This window comes from Pygocentrus nattereri, chromosome 14 (genome assembly GCF_015220715.1).
Source record: "Pygocentrus nattereri isolate fPygNat1 chromosome 14, fPygNat1.pri, whole genome shotgun sequence".
NCBI classification, from domain to species: Eukaryota; Metazoa; Chordata; class Actinopteri; order Characiformes; family Serrasalmidae; genus Pygocentrus; species Pygocentrus nattereri.
The window spans coordinates 93,952-115,712 of NC_051224.1; the positions used below are offsets into that span (position 1 = coordinate 93,952).

The 21,761-nt window shown below is 41.0% G+C and overlaps 1 protein-coding gene across 1 annotated transcript in view; it reads right to left on the minus strand.

The window, feature by feature from the left end:
* LOC108411753 (ras-related protein Rab-26) overlaps positions 1–21,761 on the minus strand; it is a 178,090-nt gene that overhangs the window by 4,244 nt on the left and 152,085 nt on the right. The window contains exons 6-8 of the mRNA XM_017683482.2: positions 6,773–6,838; positions 4,753–4,809; positions 229–305 (exon numbers count right to left, since the gene is read on the minus strand). Of these exons, the coding sequence (XP_017538971.1) occupies positions 229–305; positions 4,753–4,809; positions 6,773–6,838 (200 nt within the window). The remainder of the gene's footprint in view (positions 1–228; positions 306–4,752; positions 4,810–6,772; positions 6,839–21,761) is intronic.

The window sequence follows — 21,761 nt, forward strand, 5'->3', positions numbered from 1 at the left end:
GAGAGAGAGAGAGAGAGAGAGAGAGAGAGAGAGAGAGAGGACAGATCCAAGGGGACAGAAATAAGAGGATCACTCTTGTGTTTTATCACTCTCACAAACAAACAACCGTTTCGGAGGAGCTCTGTCAAAGTGTCTTCATTTATATTTCATGCTTTTTTAGCTCTTTTATTTATTTCAGACAACATGTGCCTGCCTGCACCTTCGTCCGGTATCGTAAGGTCTACTCACTTGGCTATGGCAGTGAAGGCCAGCTCCACATTGAGGCCGGATCGAGCACTTGTCTCCATGAAGGGCACCCCAAACTCCTAAAACACACACACACACACACACACACACGCAAACATTTTTTAAACTGAATAACTGGATAAATGTTATGTCTGATAAATGTAAAATTCCACTGCCTTCCCATCACTGTTAATCTCTCTGGCAGTTAGGCAAGACTCTCACAAAGTTCCAGGACCAACAAACAGACGAATTTCCATCATACGCACAGCAAATCTAAGACAAACTGCAAATTCTACTGTCATCATTTTATTATGAAATTAAGAACATTTAGGCTCTATTAGTTCTACTAGATTTGCATTGAAAATGTTATCTAATTTTTATATAGTTAACCCCTAAATGGCCAGGGCTGGCCAGCAACTCCAAAGTTTTATTACATACTTCTATAACTTAAGAATAACTCAACCAGTTTGCACTGAAGTAACTGGACTTACTGAATAATAAAGGTAAATAATAATAAAATCCTGGGATTTTAAGGGTTAAACACGTTTATGTGGAACAAGCTTTTGGTCATCTCATATTCCCATAGCAACATCCTCTCCACCTTTTGACAGACTGGCATTTCTTAATTCACCCTGCAGACTCAATGTTGTAAGTTTTTCTACCAGAAAGTTTTTTTCACCTTACTGAGTTGTGTGTATACGTCACAGAAATCACGCCTATATTATTTTAATCTCCCTCTGGGCGGCTCTAATGTAGCACAATTTTGAGGCATATAAACAATTCCCAGAGACAGCAAGCCTGGCTAAAGTACAGCCTCCGACTAATAACTAAGCTCCTCTGTGTAAACGAGAAAAGTCCCCATATATATATATATATATATATATATATATATATATATATATATATATATATATATATATATATATATATATGTATGTGTGGGGGTGTATATATATATATATACACACACACAAAATCATATGTATATAAAATGTTCTTTTTTTCTGCAAAAAAGATTTTATTGTGCTGACATTAGAAAAGAGTCTCTCTTCTCACTGATTTATTAGATATTGGCCCCTTTCTGTACTATAAACACTGCCTATAGAGCAAGTTGTAACATTTGGGTTTTTCATAAACACTGTAAGCTATTTTCATTTGTTTTCCCAAAATCTTGAAATTATTTAATTATTTAATTTAAGTATTTAGTGATAATTTATGCAATTATCACTAAATACTTATAATTACTATTCATATAATTGCTATAATTACTACTCTGTTTTGTTCCATCTCTGTCAAGCACAAAATGCTCTGAGAATATTGTGATACATCTTCACCAATTCCCTGATGCAGCATCTTCTCAGACTCTCAGCTAAAGTGTTATTAATACAAAGCAGGTCCTGAGAGAGATGGTCCAATTAAGCTACAGCAATAACAGTGCATGTCAGAGCAGTGTTAATATTGTCATCACAGTCCTCTGCAGCAAATACACCCTGCATGAGCACCTTATCTCATTCATGAACCTTCAGGAATAAATTACTAAATTAAATTACTTCAATACACATAAAAGAATCCATCATCCGTCAACTGCCTTCAGTTCAGCTCTGCATCTTCACACACCAGGAGCTAGCTAGAGAACGGTACAATATGCAGAGCAAATCCTCAGCTACAGAACCTTCCTGAAGATCCTTATTCATCAAGGAAAGAATAAGGTGGTGAAAATCATGGGTGACCCCTCACATCACGGTCACTCTCTTTTCCAGCACTTTCCCTCTCAGTGAGACTGAGCCTGAGAACCCTAAAGACCACCTCCACAGCTTGTTTCCCCAGGCCATCGTCCTCCTAAATTAAGGATTCTTCCTTGCTAGATGAGTAAAAGTCAACAGCTTCTTGCAGCCAATGATTGAGCCTGTGTGTCAACATGCAGAGCCAAACCAGGCCAAAAAACCTACGAATGACAACCTTTTCAACTTTCCATCTACTATTCATACACACACGTACCTTAGTGCAAATACACATATAGCACATTTACATGTCACTGCTGTCAGAACAAAACCTTGTATCTCCAAAATGGGAACTTTACAGGAGAAGGAAAAAACAAACTACTTTTAATGTAAGTCAATGGAACCAGACATTTTTCTAAGTCATTTCTGGCCGTTTATTTTGGTCCATTCATCATGAAATTTACAGACAATGTAAAGGCCGACACGCATTTTCAAATAATGTCAAAAACTGAAAATCAACAAAAATGGAGATGGGAGGTTTTGTTCCGACAGGGATATAGATTCTTATCATTCACTGTGCAAGCTGTATATGTACTTCAGCACTTGACTGTAATTCCTTATTGTGCATCCGTTGTGTTCTTGCAGATTATCATCATATCTATTATCTATTTTCTGCATCTACACAGCCGAATGCAAACGCTTGAACAACCCTGGTCAACTAACATGATTCGCTGACACTTTTCCCACAGAGAAACAACTGAAGTATAGACATTTTCAATTGTAGAGCACAATTTCTATTTATTTAATAAAAAAAATAAAACATATGAATTGTGCCATAATATTTGTATTAAATGTCAACACATAACCTTGTTAGTCTATAACCTGTGGAGCTTTTTTAGGTTATATGAAAATACATGTAACTAAAACTTACATTTACATTTACAGCATTTAGCAGACGCTCTTATCCAGAGCGACTTACAAGAAGTGCTTTGTCAATCTAGAGAAAGTCTCTCTGCTAGTTACCAATAGCTTAGAGAGAAAGACAGACCTGAGCTCAGATACTGCTAGAAACAAATATGTCACTGCAGACACCAAGAGAAAAAGAACCAGAGTTGAATGCAGAACTCTGAGCCATTCAATGCAATACAATAACAATAAGATACAATACAATAAACTACAATACAATAAACTAAAATACAATAAACTACAGTACAATAAACTAAAATACAATAAACTACAAAACAGAGTGCAGGACAATAAAATAAGTGCAGCTTATAAGTCAGTGCTGATTTAAGTGCTGTGTAAAGAGATGAGTCTTCAGTCTGCGTCTGAAGAGCGTGAGAGACTCTACTGTTCGGACAGCCAGTGGGAGTTCATTCCCCCACCTGGGCGCCAGTACAGAGAACATTCTCCACGCTGGTCTTCCACGCACCTTGAAGGATGGCGGGTCAAGCCGAGCTGTACTCGAAGCTCGAAGGGCACAAAACTTGTGACTAGGAGACCTGGAGTTACCATTCCGTGTGTTGTAGCCTACATGATTGATTATTAGTTTAAATATACTCATTGGCCATTTTATTAGGCACAGTCAGAGACCACCCTTAATTTTTTAAACTCCCAGTTAAAATGGATATTAAGTACAAGTTACTTATTTTTCAGGGGGAAGTTATTCATTTCTGAAGGGATTAGATATAATCATCCCGTATAAGAAACAGGAAAGTCAACGTGAAATAAAAGGAAAAACACACAAAAAAAACTGGAGTTCAAGATATACAAAAAAACTCCTAACAACAAGCTGGTAAATCACAAAGAACTGGTAGACACCAAAACTGCCCCCATCAGGTAAACAGCACTTAAAGTTTCCATCGTTGAGAAAGAGGAGAAAATCAAGTTCCGCTCTAATTTCACATCTAAAACAAATCCACAGGTGTTTCTGTCCAACCTTCCAGTGTGAGAAGACCACTCAGCACTATGGGTCTAAAGGATTTTTAGATGTTTAGAAAAACAAACTGAGAAGCTCCTGGTGTTCTCAGAACAATGAACTGATCTCTCCAGAGTCCAGACCTCAGCATCATTTAAATGCGTTTGGTATTACTTGGATCATCAGAAGCAGAAAATGCAACCAACTTCTAGGACTGAACTTTGTAGGTTTGTAAAAATTTCTTTGAAAAACTGAAAGCAAGTCTCCTGAAATGAACAGATGCTGTAATAAAGGCAAGGGGTGCACACACTAAATACTGAAAACATTTGTTGTTGAGGTCTATGTGTCATTTTTGTTAAATAAACACCTTCCGCTTTTTTCTGTAGCTGAAAAATTAGTAACTTGTACTTAACGGACTTTCTGACTGGAAAACTAACAAATGAAGGATGGTCTCTTGCACAGCACTGTAGCTGCACTCATTGAATATGTCAACACAGTGCTGAGAATGCCCCACCACCTAAATAATAACTGCACAGTGGTGGTCCTGTGAGGGTGCTATGGGGGTAAAGGGGTAAAGGGTGGCAAATTATGCACAGAAACGGACTACAACTTGTAAATGAAGCGCTATAAATTGGACCTGATAAAACCGATGATACAAGGATACAAGGTATGCCTACCTAACAGTATTGGACACTAGGGGACCCAAACAGTGCTCTTAGTATACTAGTACTGGCATCTCAGTGAATTACCCATGCACACCTTTATTAAGACAACATTTATTAAGTACATGATATCTGCACTAGACAGGTATGCAACCTTAAAACAGGCCTGTGGCCTACAAGAACATTAAAACGTGTGGTTTTCTGATGATCTGATGGGGGAACTCACCTTAGCCAGCCTCTCGCCCTCCTCTCTCCTGACTGATCTGTCATGTGAAGCGTCAGCCTACAGAGACAAACATCTTAAACTCTTGCAAACTCATACCCAGCTTTCCTGCTCTAATTAACACTTGGAGATTAGACTAAGCAGTGCACAATGCCCAGGTAAAGATACACATCTGATAAGTCTGAAAACAACAAAGCAAGTCTGTTTGTTGTTGGAAACTTGAAGGAAAAACTTGACAGGAACCTGAAGGGAGGATTTAGAGGTGTCTGCACTGTTAAAGCAAAGGCTTAAATATATCTAAGAAGCTAAAGGAGGGTTTGTAGGTGTCTAGAAAGCTAAAGGGAGGGTTTAGGGTTAGGGTCTTAAAAGCTGATGAAGGGGTCTGAGGAAGGGTATGCAGTCGGGCTCTGTGAGCAAGAACCAGCATTTTCTCAAGCATCATGTTTTGATGCCTTAAGTGTATCATTATCAGATTCCATCAAATGATGCAAATACAATGTTTTTTAAACGTCAATGTCAATTTTTGTCAATGTCAATGTCAATTTATTTATAGAGCACATTTTACAGAACGTCAGTTGACCAAAGTGCTGCACAAATACAAACATTAAACTAAAGTACTAGTAAAACAGTAATGGAACAGTAATGAGCTTTCAGACTATATATAAAGCATGACAGAGTGGGCGCCAATCAAATCTGCAGCGGCAGCTCATGCCACAGTTTCGGGGCAGTCACAGCAAACGCTCGGTCCCCCCTCTGTTTCAGCCTCGACCTGGGGACCACCAGCCGAAGCTGATCGGCAGATCTTAGGGCATAAGGCACAAGCAGTTCAGCCAAGTAGCTGGGAGCTAAGCCATGCAGAGACTTACACACTAAAAGCGAAAGTTTATACTGTATTCTAAAAACAACCGGGAGCCAAAGGAGTGAAGCCAGGACCGGAGTGATATGTTCTTTCCGGGATGTACGCGTTAAAAGCCTCGCTGCAGCATTTACGCCAACTGTAGCTTAGCAACCAATGAATGACCAGCACCAATGTATAGTGAATTACAATAATCAAGCCTTGTGGAAATAAATGCATGAATTACTGTCTCAACGTCTGAGAAAGATAAAAACGGCTTAACTTTGGACGGCTGTCTGAGTTGGTAGAAACTGGACTTAACCGCCTTTATCTGCTTGTCAAATTCAAAACCCTCATCGAATATAACACCCAGATTTTTGACCGAGGTCTGAGTAAAAGTCTGCCACTGGCCTAGGCTCCATTGAGGACTACATGAAGTTCTCGCCCGACCAAGTAGGAGAATTTCTGTCTTGGCCTCGTTTAGATTTAAAAAGTTTAAAGCCATCCATGATAAATGAACTCAGTTGTGTCCATTTCATTGCATCTTGTGAGAAACATGCGATTGCTTTATATTCAGGTGTTACTTTGTCAGCAGTGGAACAGTACAAGTCATTTCTGACAGGAGAGAGTACTTACTTCTCTCCTTCACTCATGCACTTCTTTTACTTCTCTTGTCATTCTGTCTAGAGGCATTTGCAGCCCTTTAACTTTATCCTCAGGGCACGCAGTGAAATGTATTACCTCAGCAAGTGTCACTGTTCTGTTAATGTTTTTCTGTGTATGTGAGGGTTTGATTCACGTTTGTTTGGGTGTCATAAACTCTCAAAAAATGAATACTACAGGAGAGAGAGGTCTGGAGTAAGAAGGTGTACACCAGCAGAATCCTGATGAGGGGAAATTATTTATTAAATATTTATTTTTTCCCATTCTACAGAATACTGAGGCTATTTTGGACTGAAAGGCTAGACATCTGTTACTTGTTCCCCAGGCTGTGCCGTGTATTAATACACAATGCTAATCCATCTTCTGTCCCCTTCAGGCATGGTCGGATCTGCTATATGAGTTCCCACCTCGGCACAGAGGGGCTGGCAATTCTGACCTAACACTACTGATCTGATCTAACAGCCCTTATAAAAGGGGATAAAATGTGCAGAGATGGACAAGGCTGGTGTAATTTTACTGATTTACCTTATTCCCCAGCAGCATCAGGACCACGTCCTGCTGAGCATACTCATGAATCTCTGATAGCCAGGCCTGGAGGAAAGAGAGAAACAGAGACAGAGCACAATAAAGCGACGGTTATAAATAACTGCAGCAATGAAAACAAACGCGCAGCTATGTAAAAGGCAGTCGCGGTGGGGAGGAGGGGACAAAACAATAAAGCTTTACTGCAAAAACACCCACAGTCGTGCAGAATAATAACCCAGTCACCTCATCAGCTCTCTAACAACATTAGGCGCCCCAGCCCAGAAAAACCATGAGCAGACATCCATCGAGCCACTGTTAAGTCTTCAAATTGACGCATCCGTAGACTCACTGCACACCAAAGTGACATCACTCACCTCAGCAATCTGAAACTGCAGATAAATGACTCAGTGTCCCAATTCACCCAGCCCAGGTCAGGACTCTTGTGATTATAATTGAGATCAAGTGTCAGATCAATGGGCCTCATTCACACACGTCTGTAAACTGAAGTATTATTCATGTTGAATACTTGTACTAAACACTAAGCACACGTTTCCCTCCTTGCATTTCAATTTAAAATTTCACAGTATCCATCACAGATCTCAAAACCCAGGAGATTCTACTTTCATTTCCCTCTTGCCGGTGTTCTCGAGCATTAAAATTCACATCGGTGTGAAATGAATCTCTGGAACTGCACTGATCTGTCTTTGTGCCAGGACTGCCTCTTAGTCACCACACCACTGACTAAAAGGGTGGACACACTAGTCTGAGTGACATTCTGCTAAAATGAATTCATGTCCAGATTCTACGTTTATACTTCTGCATACTTAAACATATTTAAATGTATATATGTGTTTGACTTTCATTCAAGTACATTTTGTCTTCATACCGTTCCACTTTTAACTCAAGCACAGTTTCTCCACTGTTGTCAGGTATATGACCTCCTACAAATCTGACCTGCCTTCCAGTCCAGTCCTGGGCACTGAAAATCACTTGAACATAACTGTGTCCTCTAACACTATAACATGCCAATCTGAGGGTGTTTTTGCTTCACCAGTGACCCCACCCATCTGCTGAGTGAGGACTGATAGAAAAGGCGTCGTACATCTCATAGCCTCATCTTGAGTCATAAAGCAATGGGTTAAATCAAACGTAGTGCAATTCAAATTCAACATAAAAAAAATTGCCATTCTGGAAATGAGAATCTGCCAACACAAAAATTAAAGAATCAAACTTCATTAATCCATCTATAAATGTGGATATACAGCACTGTGTGAAAGTTTTAGACACCCGAGACACATTTTCTAAATCTATTTATTTGTGTAGTTTGTTTTTATTTGCTGAGAAAAATGTTATTTGAATAAACAAAATTGATAAAATATTAATTAATAATGATTATATATACAATAACTAGTGATGTTCTGGATGTTGGTGTGTGTGTTTACCCATCTCCAAGCCTCTCCTCCTCGAGGAAGCCCAGTATTATATGTAGTTATAAAGCAGCTCCTGGTTTGACCAATCAGTGCTCAGTAAATTGACCTCATGATGTAATTGATGATATTAACGAGTCTCTGTGGCGGCTGTGAAGGTGTCCAGGACAAATATGGACCCAAGAAATTCTTGTTACTGTTTATTGTTTTCTGTTTATCTGAATTATGAATACGACTTTATTCTAATGTATATTGTGATAAACTCACTGCTGAGAGAAACTGGTTAAACATTTGCTTAGACGCCTAAAACTTTCACACAGTGCTGTGTGTTCAAAGCATATTGTTCAGAATGTGGCTTGCAACGTCTTTGCAACCAGGGACCAAGAACATCTAAAGTGAAAGTCCATGTTATCTGAGCTCAACTGTGGCTGGTGTAGATAACCTGCTTCTGAACGACAGTTCAGGGGTGGCATTTTCTGTGAAGGTAGACCCCTCCTCTGATGCTCTGAGTCTCTCAGATGCATCTCCAATCAATGGCCATTAACAATAGAACAGAGCTGCCCAAATCCAGTGAGAAGATGCAGAGCCTTCATCCACCCAGCTCTATCATCTTCCTCCCAGACTGCCTGACACACAAGCTGCATGCTAGGGACCAGCAGCCAGACCTCTGACACAGCACATCAAAGAGAGATTATGAGAACGCACTCCTGTCATCCGCTGATGTATACAGGAGGTACTGTGGGCGGAGAGAGTGCGATATCCAAGCTCTTCTTTACTAACTTATCTACCTGATAGTGCTTGAAATGAAAGAGACTGCTTCAGTAAAGGAAGTAGGTAAACGAGTTCTTCTGTGATCCTTTGCAAAGCTCTGCATAAAATCCGCTGGGTAAAGAATAATTTATGACCGATCTACATTCTGACTCTGAAGCCAAGCACTTTTTAACACTGCCATCCCATCCCTGGACTACATAAAAGTCAGTTAAAGTCAATTTATACTGTACTATTCTCTCCTTTCTCCCCTTTACTTCCAATCCAGTTCTTCAGGATTTCATTATCAATTCAATTTCACTGCAGGTTTCTTCCAAGAACGAATCTGTCCCCATTCGCTGATTGTTCAAAGTGATCGCTCATTTCCATTCACTTGCAGGGCTGAGTTTTCAATGAGGCGGCTGTTTTTCTTGCACGTTGTGGGCCGCTTCTCGCATGTTCACAACGCCACACACTATCTCTGGGTAAAACAAGCCCTGCTTCTCTTGCACTTCCATCTCATTGTGCTGTGATTGGTGCCATAAAAGCCTTTTCAGCAGACAACATTATAGTGCCTGTTCCTATCGCTGCCGCTCCTGCCATTAAGTCAATTACAGCCATGGGTGCAGCTGGGCTTCATTAAAGTAAGCCTATGACAACAAGGCTGCACTTTAAATCCCACTTTTTTGTGTTTGTATGAGGCTCTACATGCCCATAATTATCTGTTTATACAGGCCCATTTGAGAGGATTAGCCTCGGATGCTGTGAAAATCACGATTCGTGTTTTTTGACATTAAAAGAGTTTGTGTGAAGTCGTCTGCAGAGCCGTTCTCTCTGCAGAACCATAGCAAGCTACAGAGCAATGTAATAGATGTGCAGTTCCCTGGTGGTCCGGGATCAAACCACTGATTCAAAGTGAGAGATAAAGGAACATCCCCAAATAGCTCTTTTGCTCTGAGATACTTTGTAAATATGGACTCTGAAATGCTGTTCCTTTGCTAGGGGGCTAATGAGGATCGGGGAAAATCAGCCCTGGCTTTCAGAAACAACAAGGGGCTATCCGCTCTCCTAATTAGTCCAAAACAAAGACAGAGAAGAATGACAGGAAGGTGTATAGAGAGTTTAACTCTAAGGTCTTCCTCAGAGAGATGATTATAGTAGAAACATTGTATGAAAGTATAGGATTAAAAACTAAAAACCAGGTTCTCTTTGCTTCAGGTCATGTAGGGAGAGCGTGGGAAAATATGCTGCTAATTACTGGCAAATGAGATCGAGGTTGGTGGTTTTGCTTAAGAGAGATACAAAGGAGGTATTGGTGGAAATTCAGAGCCACTTAAGAAGAACCTTTTCCAGCAGTACAAAAACAAAAAAATTTCATAGTTTGCTCTTCAGTGCTCTTCAGTTTAAGGCCTAACAAGAAGCACTTTCGGTTCCCTAAAGCAGTCAGTGGTTCTGAATCCTGGCTCTCAGCTCGGGCACATATTTGTGTTTCCCACACTCTGCTACCTCTGATATCAAACTATAGACTATGAAACATTTAAATCTGAAAATTTCCTAAAAATAACTCACCTGAAACCTGTGAAACGAAAAGCACTTTAGGGCACTACAGTGAGCTTTTCTATAATATTTCTTCTGTATTTAAAAGTGTAGCTTCTGCAGAGGCAGAAACAGAGGGGAGCTATGATCGGCTTTAAAAAGTGCTCTTTACTGAGCACAGAGAAAAGGGCACTTCCCCTCTGCACCCTCACACAAAACCCACAGCCCTGACACCAAACAACACAAGCAACACACATATAACTATAACTAACAGACACCACCAACAAAAACAACATAAATAGCTCCTTTTCCGCAGGGTGTGTGTATTCCATGAGCCTTTGTGCACGGTCATCTTCATAGCCTGGCCTGCAATGTCTCAGGCGCCAGTGCCAGTTAGTAGCCTAAAGCTTTAATGGTTTAGAGTCTAAATAACACCGTTTAAAGTTTACCGTCCTGATGTTGGGCACCCCGGTTATGCTAGATGGCATCTACTTAGCTAGCCTAACTATTTAGCCATATTATGCAAAACAAACAGTGTCTTCACTTCTGACTTCAAGCACTCTGGTGTTTCTTCTCCAAATGGTTTACTGGAAGGGTCGTAGAGAGCCCTAGTTATCCTACTTCAGGAAGATTTGCTTGTGTTTTAAGGTGGAATGGCAGAGTAACGTAATGTGTCAAAAACAGAAACAACCTGTGCTTCAAAAACGGAGCTGCTGTTTGCTTTTTGCTGTTCTCGCTTGTGTTGCTTGCTTATAGGACACGGTATAAGTTCATTTTTCCTGTTGTGGCATCATTTAAGTTCCCACCATGAGGGAAAACGGCTGTTTCGAGTGCATGAAAGGATGACGTCTATAGAAAGGTGTATACACTGAGGCTGAAACACTGGGGTTTAAATGTGACATATTTAGCACGGTTTGGGGTTTAGAGTTTATACATAATGCACTACATAGGTACATAAATAATCTGCCATTCCATATTCACCTCATGGTACAACTAATACCAGCTCTAAAAGGGATTTATAGCTTGCAGATGAATTGAATCAAGTTTGTTAGAGAAGGACAGAGTCTCCAGGGCTGGGGTTGTGAAACACTGCTCTAGTAGGGTTTCATTTCCACCTCTGTTCACACACACAATCCCACTCAACTGAGTCATTCACAAAAAACAGTGCATTGTTAAACAAAACGTTCCTAAATTTAGCTTTCATCAAAGGTCAACAAGCTATTCTGATTCTTATGTGCCATGATGGGAGTTGTTCCACGATACAAATGACAAACAGGAAGCCGATGAATGCGCTGTCTAATCGATGGAAGCTTTATACAGACGGTCCCTCCAGGCAGTCATAACAGAGGAGACACAATATCCAGACCTCACCCATAGCTGGTTTTCTGAAGCATGGCAGACCTCTTTTAGATATGGGTGATGACAGAATGCCTACAAAAGTTGCTCATCTCAACTCTATGGAGCTGCCATTCAGGTCAACAGATATCAGCCTTGTTTAGTTAATACTGTAGAGAAAAGCAGCTCAAATTAAACAGGCTAGAGTTGCAGGATTAGGGCAAAATATCACAGTGAGATTATACTGCCACATATTGAGATTTCAAGATGTCTTATAATATGTGAAAAATGGATTTCCCCTTGTTAGGCTGACCCTAGTTAACCGTTGATAGGCTGAAGACTGGCCTTCATTATTTCAAATAGGGACACACAAACAGGAATGGAATCGGAACCACATCAGTACTGGTAGATTATTGGTTAAAAAAATGACCGGCATCAATTTTTATGATGTTTAGGCCCGACCAGTATTTTAAACTGATATTTGATAACATTTATTTTAGATTGAAATACTAAAAACCCACATTTTATTAATTGTACCTTTTTTTGTAATTTATTCCAGACTATAAAAAGTTACATTTCTCTGTAATCCTAATCCAAATGCAGGTATTTATAATTTCTACACTTTCTACATTTTATATCGGCACTGGTATCGGCAACAGCAGATACATCTCTTCTTCTTTCGGCTGCTCCCTTTAGGGGTCGCCACAGCGGATCATCTGCCTCCATCTTGCCCTATCCACTGCCTCCTCTACTTTTACATCAACCATCTCCATGTCCACCTTCACTACATCCATGAACCTTCTCTGAGGTCTACCTCTTCTCCTTCTACCCATCATCCATCTCCAACATTCTTTGCCCAATATATCCACTATTCCTCCTCAACACATGTCCAAACCATCTCAATCTGGCCTCTCTGGCTTTATCTCCAAACTGCTCCACCTTCACCTTCCCTCTGATCTGCTCATTTCTAATCCTGTCCATCCTTGTCACTCCCAACGAAAATCTCAGCATCTTCATCTCCGCCACCTCCAGCTCAGTCTCCTGTCTTTTAGACAGAGCCACAGTCTCCAAACCGTACATCATAGCAGGACGCACTGCTGTCTTGTAAACCTTCCCTTTCACTCTTGCTGCTATCCTTCTGTCACACATCAGCCCTGACACCCGTCTCCACCCACTCCATCCTGCCTGCACCCTCTTCTTCACCTCTTTTCTACACTGTCCATTGCTCTGGATGGTTGACCCAAGATATTTGAAGTCATCCACCTTTACGACCTCTACTCCTTGCATCTTCACCTTTCCACTTGCCTCCCTCTCATTCACACACATGTATTCCGTCTTGTCTCTACTGACCTTCATTCCTCTCCTCTCCAGTGCAAACCTCCACCTCTCCAGATTCTCTTCCACCTGCTCCCTACTCTCACCACAGATTACAATGTCATCTGCAAACATCATGGTCCATGGAGCCTCCTGCCTGACCTCATCTGTCAACCTGTCCATCACCATTGCAAACAAGAAGGGGCTCAAAGCTGATCCCTGATGTAACCCCACCTTCACCTAGAAACCATTTGTCACTCCAACTGCACACCTCACCACTGTCTCACTATCCTCATACATGTCCTGCACCACCCTAACATACTTTTCAGCTACACCTGACTTCCTCATACAGTACCACAGTTCCTCTCTTGGCACCCTATCATCTGCCTTCTCTAGATCCACAAAGACACAATGCAGCTCCTTCTGACCTTCTCTGTACTTCTCTACCAACACTCTCAACGCAAAAATTGCATCAGTGGTGCTCTTTTTGGGCAGGAAACCAAACTGCTGCTCACTGATCTGAACCTCTCGCCTTAGCCTTGCTTCAACAACTCTTTCCCATACCTTCATGGTGTGACTCATCAACTTTATACCTCTGTAGTTACTGCAGCTCTGCACATCACCCTTGTTCTTAAAAATGGGGACCAGTGCACTGCTTCTCCACTCATCAGGCATCCTCTCACTCTCCAGGAGTTTGTTAAACAACCTGGTTAAAAAGTCCACTGCCTTCTCTCCTAAACATCTCCATACCTCCACAGGTATGTCATCTGGACCAACTGCCTCTCCATTCTTCATCCTTTTTAAAGCTGCCCTCACTTCCACTTTACTAATTCTCTGCGCTTCCTGATCCACTATCTCTCCCCCCGTTGTCCTCCTCTCCCTCTCGTTTTCCTCATTCATTAGTTCTTCAAAGTCCTCCTTCCATCTACTCAACACTCTCTGTTCACTCACTAGTACATTTCCCTCTCTATCCTTTATCAGCCTAACCTGCTGTACATCCTTTCCAGCTCTATCTCTCTGTTAAGCCAAACGATACAAGTCCTTTACTCCTTCTTTACTGTCCAGCCTCTCATACAGCTCATCATAGGCCTGAGCCTTTGCCACCATTCTTTTCGCTATGCGACTAGCCTCACAGCACTCCTGCCTACTTCCTCCATCTCTCTGGTTATCCCAGTTTTTCTTAGTTGCTTCTTCTTCTGAATACTCTCCTGGACTTCCTCATTCCACCACCAACTTTCCTTGTCTTCTTTCCTCTGACCAGACGAAACACCCAACACATTCTTGCCAGTTTCTCTCACCACCTTAGCTGTAGTTTCCCAGTCCTCAGGTAGCTCCTCACTGCCCCCAAGGGCCTGTTGCAATTTTTCCCTGCAACAGCAGATACATAAATATATTAAAAATATCAGATATTTGCATCAGGCCACTACTTCCATATCAGTGCATCCCTATAACTGCAAAAGGGTTTATGGAGGCTGTTTGAGTTGGTTTGCGTCTAATTGGTCCTGTCCTGTCGCATATCGCTGCTGGCGTATTTTTCATTTTCAAGATGCAAGAATGGAAAGAAATGGTCTGAAATTACTTGGAAAAAACCTGGTTACATTGACTTACATTAATAGTAATGTATGATTATTCCTTCTCCTGTAAAGCTACCGTTTTGGAGATATGAGGTGTTTTGTCAACAACAGTGATATGGAGGACAGGTATATAATGTTTGGGCATCCCTGATCTAGTTTTGTTGAGCCACAGTTCCCTTCTGCATTCCTAATTTTAAGCAGAACTCTTTTGGACTGTTGAAAAACACAAATTCCTTGATTAATCTCAACACCCAAAGCAACTCGGCTAGAATGGCTTATATGAGGTCAAGATGGTACAGCGCTCAATGACATTTGTCATTTGTTAGAGGGCTCATCTGCATATTACAGCCATCTGTAATACACCTATATTGCACTAATGACTAACAAATGGCACCGTTACAAAAATCACAATCAAAAAAATCCATTACCCTGGTCAGGCCCAGGAAAAAAAAAAAAATAGGGATAGAGAGTGAAAAAGCGAGGGCAGATATTTTTATTAACCTCTATATAATCAGTCCCTGAGCATGGCCATGATGGCCAGACCTGAACAAATTAGCCAGCAATAATTAAACACTCGCTATCAGGTGAGTACTCATGGCCTTGAGGCAGTAAACAAAAACACCTACATTTTGACACGCTGCCACGGATGTGCAGGAGGCGTTTAGCCTCGAGCGACGAGTTGCACATGACTGGTGATAATGCGTAAATTCAACATGAGAAAATCAGACCCATTTCTGTCAAAATCACACATTACAGCGCATTTACATTCCGGAGTGTGCAGAGCGTCTAACTCTCAGAGCACATTTCAAACACTCTGCCTGCTGTACACCACTGAGAGAGGTGACAGCCACAAGGCTTCTGACTTCCAGTGTGCTTTCTACAATGCATGGTAATGATCATACATTATGCATAGATTAAGAGCACAGCGGTGGAGTTCACCTAACTCATGAGCGACGGCTCTCATGAGCAGAATACAGCAGAGAGGCAGAGCCAGAGAGTGTTAACTACAGACTGGTGGCACCACCTCCTTTCATGCCTCTTCTGCATAACATCAATCCACAATCCAATTTTCAAGGGAGCTTAAGTGTTACTCTTCCTTTATGTGCAACAGCACGTCACCGGGAGTGTTTTTGCCAAGCCGTGTTCTCTGCTGATAGCTCTGAATGCAGAAGCTGATCTCCTCACCTTGGGCATTAACAGACAAACATCCCAAACGTTAGAGGGTCTAGTAATCCTCTGGATGATGAAATGGACAGAAACCTTGTCATTGTCTGGATACAGGACCCATTCTGTACTCACGCTATAGCGCTTCGAAGGAGTGCGTGAAGAGCTTGGATAGGCTAAGCCGATTTTGCGCTGACATGGCGGTTTGATGTTGGTCTTAAGAGAAACCCCACTGAGGTCTCACACCGGAAAAGACACAGGCTTACTGAGCATGTAGTAGGAAACTTGGCTCCATCAATCATAGAACATTCTGTCAGAAGAACAACCAGATGTGCTGTAGTAGTCCATAAAAAAGAATGGAAGTCAGATCATTTTTACTGATTTTGTTATGGTGGTTGCCATTAGATGCTGGAATGACAGCAAGGAAGTCAAAACTGAAAACTGAAATGAACAATTCTGTTTTTTTTCTATAGCATTGGTGGCACAAAGTTAAATCAGTAAAATCATCACAATCCTGTCCATCTACATCGCGCCTGTGTTACACAAGTGGTCACTTGTAGCACAAGGGCAGGAGGGTACAGAGCTGCTGAGAGATAACTGGCCTGCAAAACGTTTTTTGAGAAGTTTGAACAAAACATACATACAATGTGTGAATAATAGCTTTCCTTATCTGGCCATAAACATTGGTGTGGTGTAGAGCATTTCCTTTTGTTGTGATTAGCTGTGTAGCCTTTAATAAGGCGAGAGTAAAGCCATGAAAGTGGACAGAACAGACGGAAGAACTCTGGCATGCACACAAGAAAAACAACATGGCAACCAGTATTGCTGTTGTCACTGTGAGTGCCAGCAAAAAAGAAGCCTTACTGAGTCAGAAAGAGCGCCTATGATCTCCTTCTGACTGCAGTCATGCAGAGCGCTGCTTCTAAATGTGGGTTCATGGGTGGTGTGGTGTGTTTTTTGTTGTCGGAGCCATCTAGCAGAAAAAAGTGCCCAGAGCCTACTCTGCATTTGAGACAGATGATCAAGGTTATGTAGTGTACCTTGAAATCCACAAATGATGACATTGAATATTCTGAACATCAGTTCTGTCCAAAAACATACATTTTTTTGAGACTTCCGAAACAAACCAACCCAAACTTGCTTCGGTAGCGCTCTTCTTGTTCACTCAGGTTCACTGGGCTTGCCAGTACTTTGTCTGGACTTTGCTGACATTATCATGTTAGTAATTATTTTAGAAGGTCTAGTCAGTGTGTGCTGGCCTTACGTTTGCTGGTTTGGTGTTTGAATGGCTAGTTGTGTGTCATGGCACTGATACTGGCAGCTATTACACATGTTTATAAGCATTCTCCAAAGTCTGCTAAGAGAGAAGCAACAAGTGCGTTTGGGTACCAGCGTCAACTTGAGGCACCGTTTATTTAGCATTGTGAAACAACTTGAAGAGATGCCCATCACTTAACCTTACCTATTCACAGTGTGAAGTCACTATAAAAGGTCAAATTACACCAACGCCATCTGCCACAAGCTCTCCACAGAAGTCCTTATCCAATGCCATGCTCCAGTGCACCACTGCCGACTTCACTCCAGTTCCTCATGGAGCACTGTTTGTGGTAAAACTGTGTGAGTGAATGAGTCATAGACTGGTTGCTTGGCTCATAACTGGTATAGTTCCCTGGTAGCTGGTTTCAATTGTAGCTCTGAGCTAAAAGGGACATTATACGAATAACTAATACAAGTGTTATTCAGTCAGCATTAGTTGTACATGGTGATGTGGGGCAATTTCATTTTTACCAGAGTATCAAACGGTACAAAAGTTAAAGACCACCCAACATTTGTTTCAATTCCAGCCAAAAATGGTGATTAAGTATAAGTCATTTTTCAGGATATGTTTCTGAGGAGATTAGACATTAAATAATCCACCTGCACAAAGACAGGGAACATCAAAAGAAAACTGAAAAAAGGGTTCTCAAATCATTTTAAGATACAGAAAACAGGGATTCCAAACAGCAAAGAAAGAGCTGGTAGACCACCAACACTGCTACGAATAAACAACATTCAGAGCTGTTATGTTTGAAAAAGAACACATGCAGCTCCACTCTTGCTTTAGATCACTGAATGTTTCTGTCCATCCTTCCACTGTGAGAAGACAGACGTTTGCAGACTGCAACTCTCAGTTTTACGAATCCAGTGCAAATGAACAGATTGTTAAATTTTCCTACTCTGAGGGAAAGAAGTTCTCATTTCAGGAACGTTTGAGGGAGACTGAATAGTGCTATGGGCCAGCGTGATCTAGAGCAGAACCAAGCTTAATCCGTGTTTGGGAAATAACTTTGCTGCATTTTAATTTGATCTCTGTGTGCATGGCTGAAAGCACAGGCAGGCACAGCTCAGGAATCTGACACAGCAGGCTGGTAAGTGGGTGGGCGGCAGAGTCCAGGCTATTTTTGGGGTGCTGGCAGCAACCCTCCCTCCAACAGACAAAAAGGAGCCGTAGCAGATACATACTGTCAGAAGCCTACCGGACCATCTGATGTCAACCAGTATGAATTCCAGCCTTGTCTGAACTGCACATGACAAGCATGAAGCACTTCAGATGATCTCTTCCCGTAATCTTGACGAATCATCCACTTAACTTTTTGAGCTTAGCAGGACATTTGAAAGGCGTCTGAAAGGTACTGAGGTGTTACAAAAACCCTTTGGGCACTTTGTGAAGGACTTTCTATGAATTTTTAATCGACACACAGAGGGAGAGACTGCTGTAGTCTGCAAGAAATCTCACCCTGACTTTTTCCACACTTAAGTCAAAGCTTTCAAGTTTTATTGTGTGGATGTGGTGAGTAGCACAAAATAATGTTTCCCAGTGTGTGTTTTTGCAAGCATTGTTTAATCAAGGTTATATAACCTGAAAATAAGCATTAGAAAGACAAGCCCAAATAAACCTGCTTGTTTCTGAGCACACATCATCTAGCTTCTACTCCCAAAGAGCCATTAGAACACTGGAGAAAAGAAGAATACATATGCATAATCATAGTGAAGTGTATTCAGGATGTTGTTTGAGAGTAATTTACATTTGTTTGTTCAACTAACAAAGCACAATCTAAGTAGGTCATCTTAATTTGACAGTTTGAGGAAAAAAGAGAAGGAAGCCATTCCAGTAGGTTCTTTTGCTAATAAAAGACTTTATCTACACAGTACAATGAAATAACCGTCAGTCTTCAGTTGAAAAAGTAAGGAATGTGGGGGATTCCTTGTGTGGCTGAAATTAAGTCAGGAACTCAAAAATAAAGGTTAATCACTGTTTCACAAAATATGCTTAGTTGTTAAAGAGAAAAGAATGAAATTTGCAAATCAGCAAAAAACCTCCTGATGTTCTCAGAACAATGAACTGGTCACCCCAGCGTCCAGACCTGAATGTGTTTTGGGTTATTTGGATCATGAAAAGCAGGAGATACAACACATTTCTAAGACTGGAAAAATATCCCTGCAGATTTTTTGGAAAAATTTAAAGCAAGTCTCTGAAATACTAAAAAATAAAAAGATGAACATTTGTTTTTTTTTTTGTTGTATAAATTTCTGTTAAACATATTTTTTTGTTTTCTGAGCAGAGTTCTTTGTGGGTTGGCTAACTAGGCTTCAGCTTCCCTTGTTGAGACCTACCACATTTCAAACAATTAATAGCTCAAATGCTCCAATGTGCATGTTTAAATACATAATGTTTATTTCAGCATTTACAAGCCGTAATGCTTAAAGTATTCTGGCAGTCAGTAAAGTCCCCTGCACTTGTATGTGGACAGACAAATGTCTTCGTTTATCCTGCATGAACAAACCTCAAGGACTAGTTCCAATTTGCCCTCTGGCTGCTTCACTCTTTGCTTTAGCCCATTTTGCCAGCCAGTCATTGTAAGGAATGCCCAAATAAGAATTCAAGCAAACAACCAAACTCCACAACAACCAATGCGCAGCTGTGCTGCACAGCTGCGGTGTGTAGAAGACATATTGATTAGCTAGCAGATGATCGAGATTGCCAGGTAGTTCACCCACTAATTTCTAACTAACTACTTTTACAAACGCGTAAAAGCCCAAGCAAGCAAAGCAAAGGACCTTTTGGTTTTATACTGTTGCAGTGTGAAATCAACTGAATCATAGAAACTCAAACAAACTACTTGTGAAAACGGCCTGGACCAGACAAAATTATTTACATGATGTTGGTATGATGTTATCTCTGAAAGTCTGGACAATATCGGCCTTGACCACGGTTTCAAGTTTCAAGTTTATTTGTCATTTGCACAACATGTCAGGACATCTATGCACTGAAATACTTGTGGTGAGGCTCAGATAATCACTCTACTGAAAGTAAGTTATATATATATATATATACATACATACACACTACCGATCAAAAGTTTGGGGTCACTTAGAAATTTCCTTATTTTTGAAAGAAAAGCACATTTTCTTTCAATGAAGCTAATATCAAATGAATCATTAATACACCCTATACATTGTTAATGTGGTAAATGACTATTCTAGCTGCAAATGTCTGGTTTTTAATGCAATATCTACATAGGTGTATATAGGCCCATTTCCAACAACCACCACTCCACTGGTACATTGTGTTTGCTAACTGTATAAGAAGGCTAATGGATGTTTAGGAAACCCTTGTTCAAGTATGTTAGCACAGCTGAAAACAGCGTGGCTGATTAGAGAAGCTATAAAACTGACCTTCCTTTGAACTGGTTGAGAATCTGGAGCATTACATTTGTTCTATGAAACTCTCACAATGGCCAGAAAAAGAGAACTTTCATGTGAAACTCGACAGTCTATTCTTGTTCTTAGAAATGAAAGCCATTTCTAGAAACTGAAGATTTCCTACCACGGTGTGTACTACTCCCTTCAGAGGAGAGCACAAACAGGCTCTAACCAGAGTAGAAAGAGAAGTGGGAGGCCCCGCTGCACAATTAAGCAACAAGACAAGTACATTAGAGTCTCTAGTTTGAGAAAGCGACGCCTCACAGGTCCTCAACTGGCAGCTTCATTAAATAGTACTTGCCAAACGCCAGTGTCAACCTCTACAATGAAGAGGCGACTCCAGGATGCTGGCCTTCAGGGCAGAGTGGCAAAGAAAAAGCCATATCTGAGACTGGCTAATAAAAGGAAAAGATTAATATGGGCAAAAGAACATAGACATTGGACAGAGGAAGATTGGAAAAAAGTGTTATGGACAGACGAATCTAAGTTTGAGGTGTTTGGATCACACAGAACAACATTTGTGAGATGCAGAACAACTGAAAAGATGCTGGAAGAGTGCCTGACGCCATCTGTCAAGCATGGTGGAGGTAATGTGATGGTCTGGGGTTGCTTTGGTGCTGGTAAAGTGGGAGATTTGTACAAGGTCAAAGGGATTTTGAATAAGGAAGGCTATCACTCCATTTTGCAATGCCATGCCATAACCTGTGGACAGCGCATGATTGGAGCCAATTTCATCCTACAACAGGACAATGACCCAAAGCACACCTCCAAATTATGCATGAACTATTTAGGGAAGAAGCAGGCAGCAGGTATTCTATCTGTAATGGAGTGACCAGCCCAGTCACCAGATCTCAACCCCATTGAGCTGTTGTGTGAGCAGCTTGACCGTATGGTACGCAAAAAGTGCCCATCAAGCCAATCCAACTTGTGGGAGGGGCTTCTGGAAGCATGGGGAGACATTTCTCCTGATTACCTCAGATAATTAACAGCTAGAATGCCAAAGGTCTGCAATGCTGTAATTGCTGCAAAGGGAGCATTCTTTGATGAAAGCAAAGAAAAAAAAAATATTTCAAACCATGTCAATGTCTGAACTATATTTTCTATTCATTTTGCAACTCATTTGAAAAATAAAGGTATGGGTTTTCATGG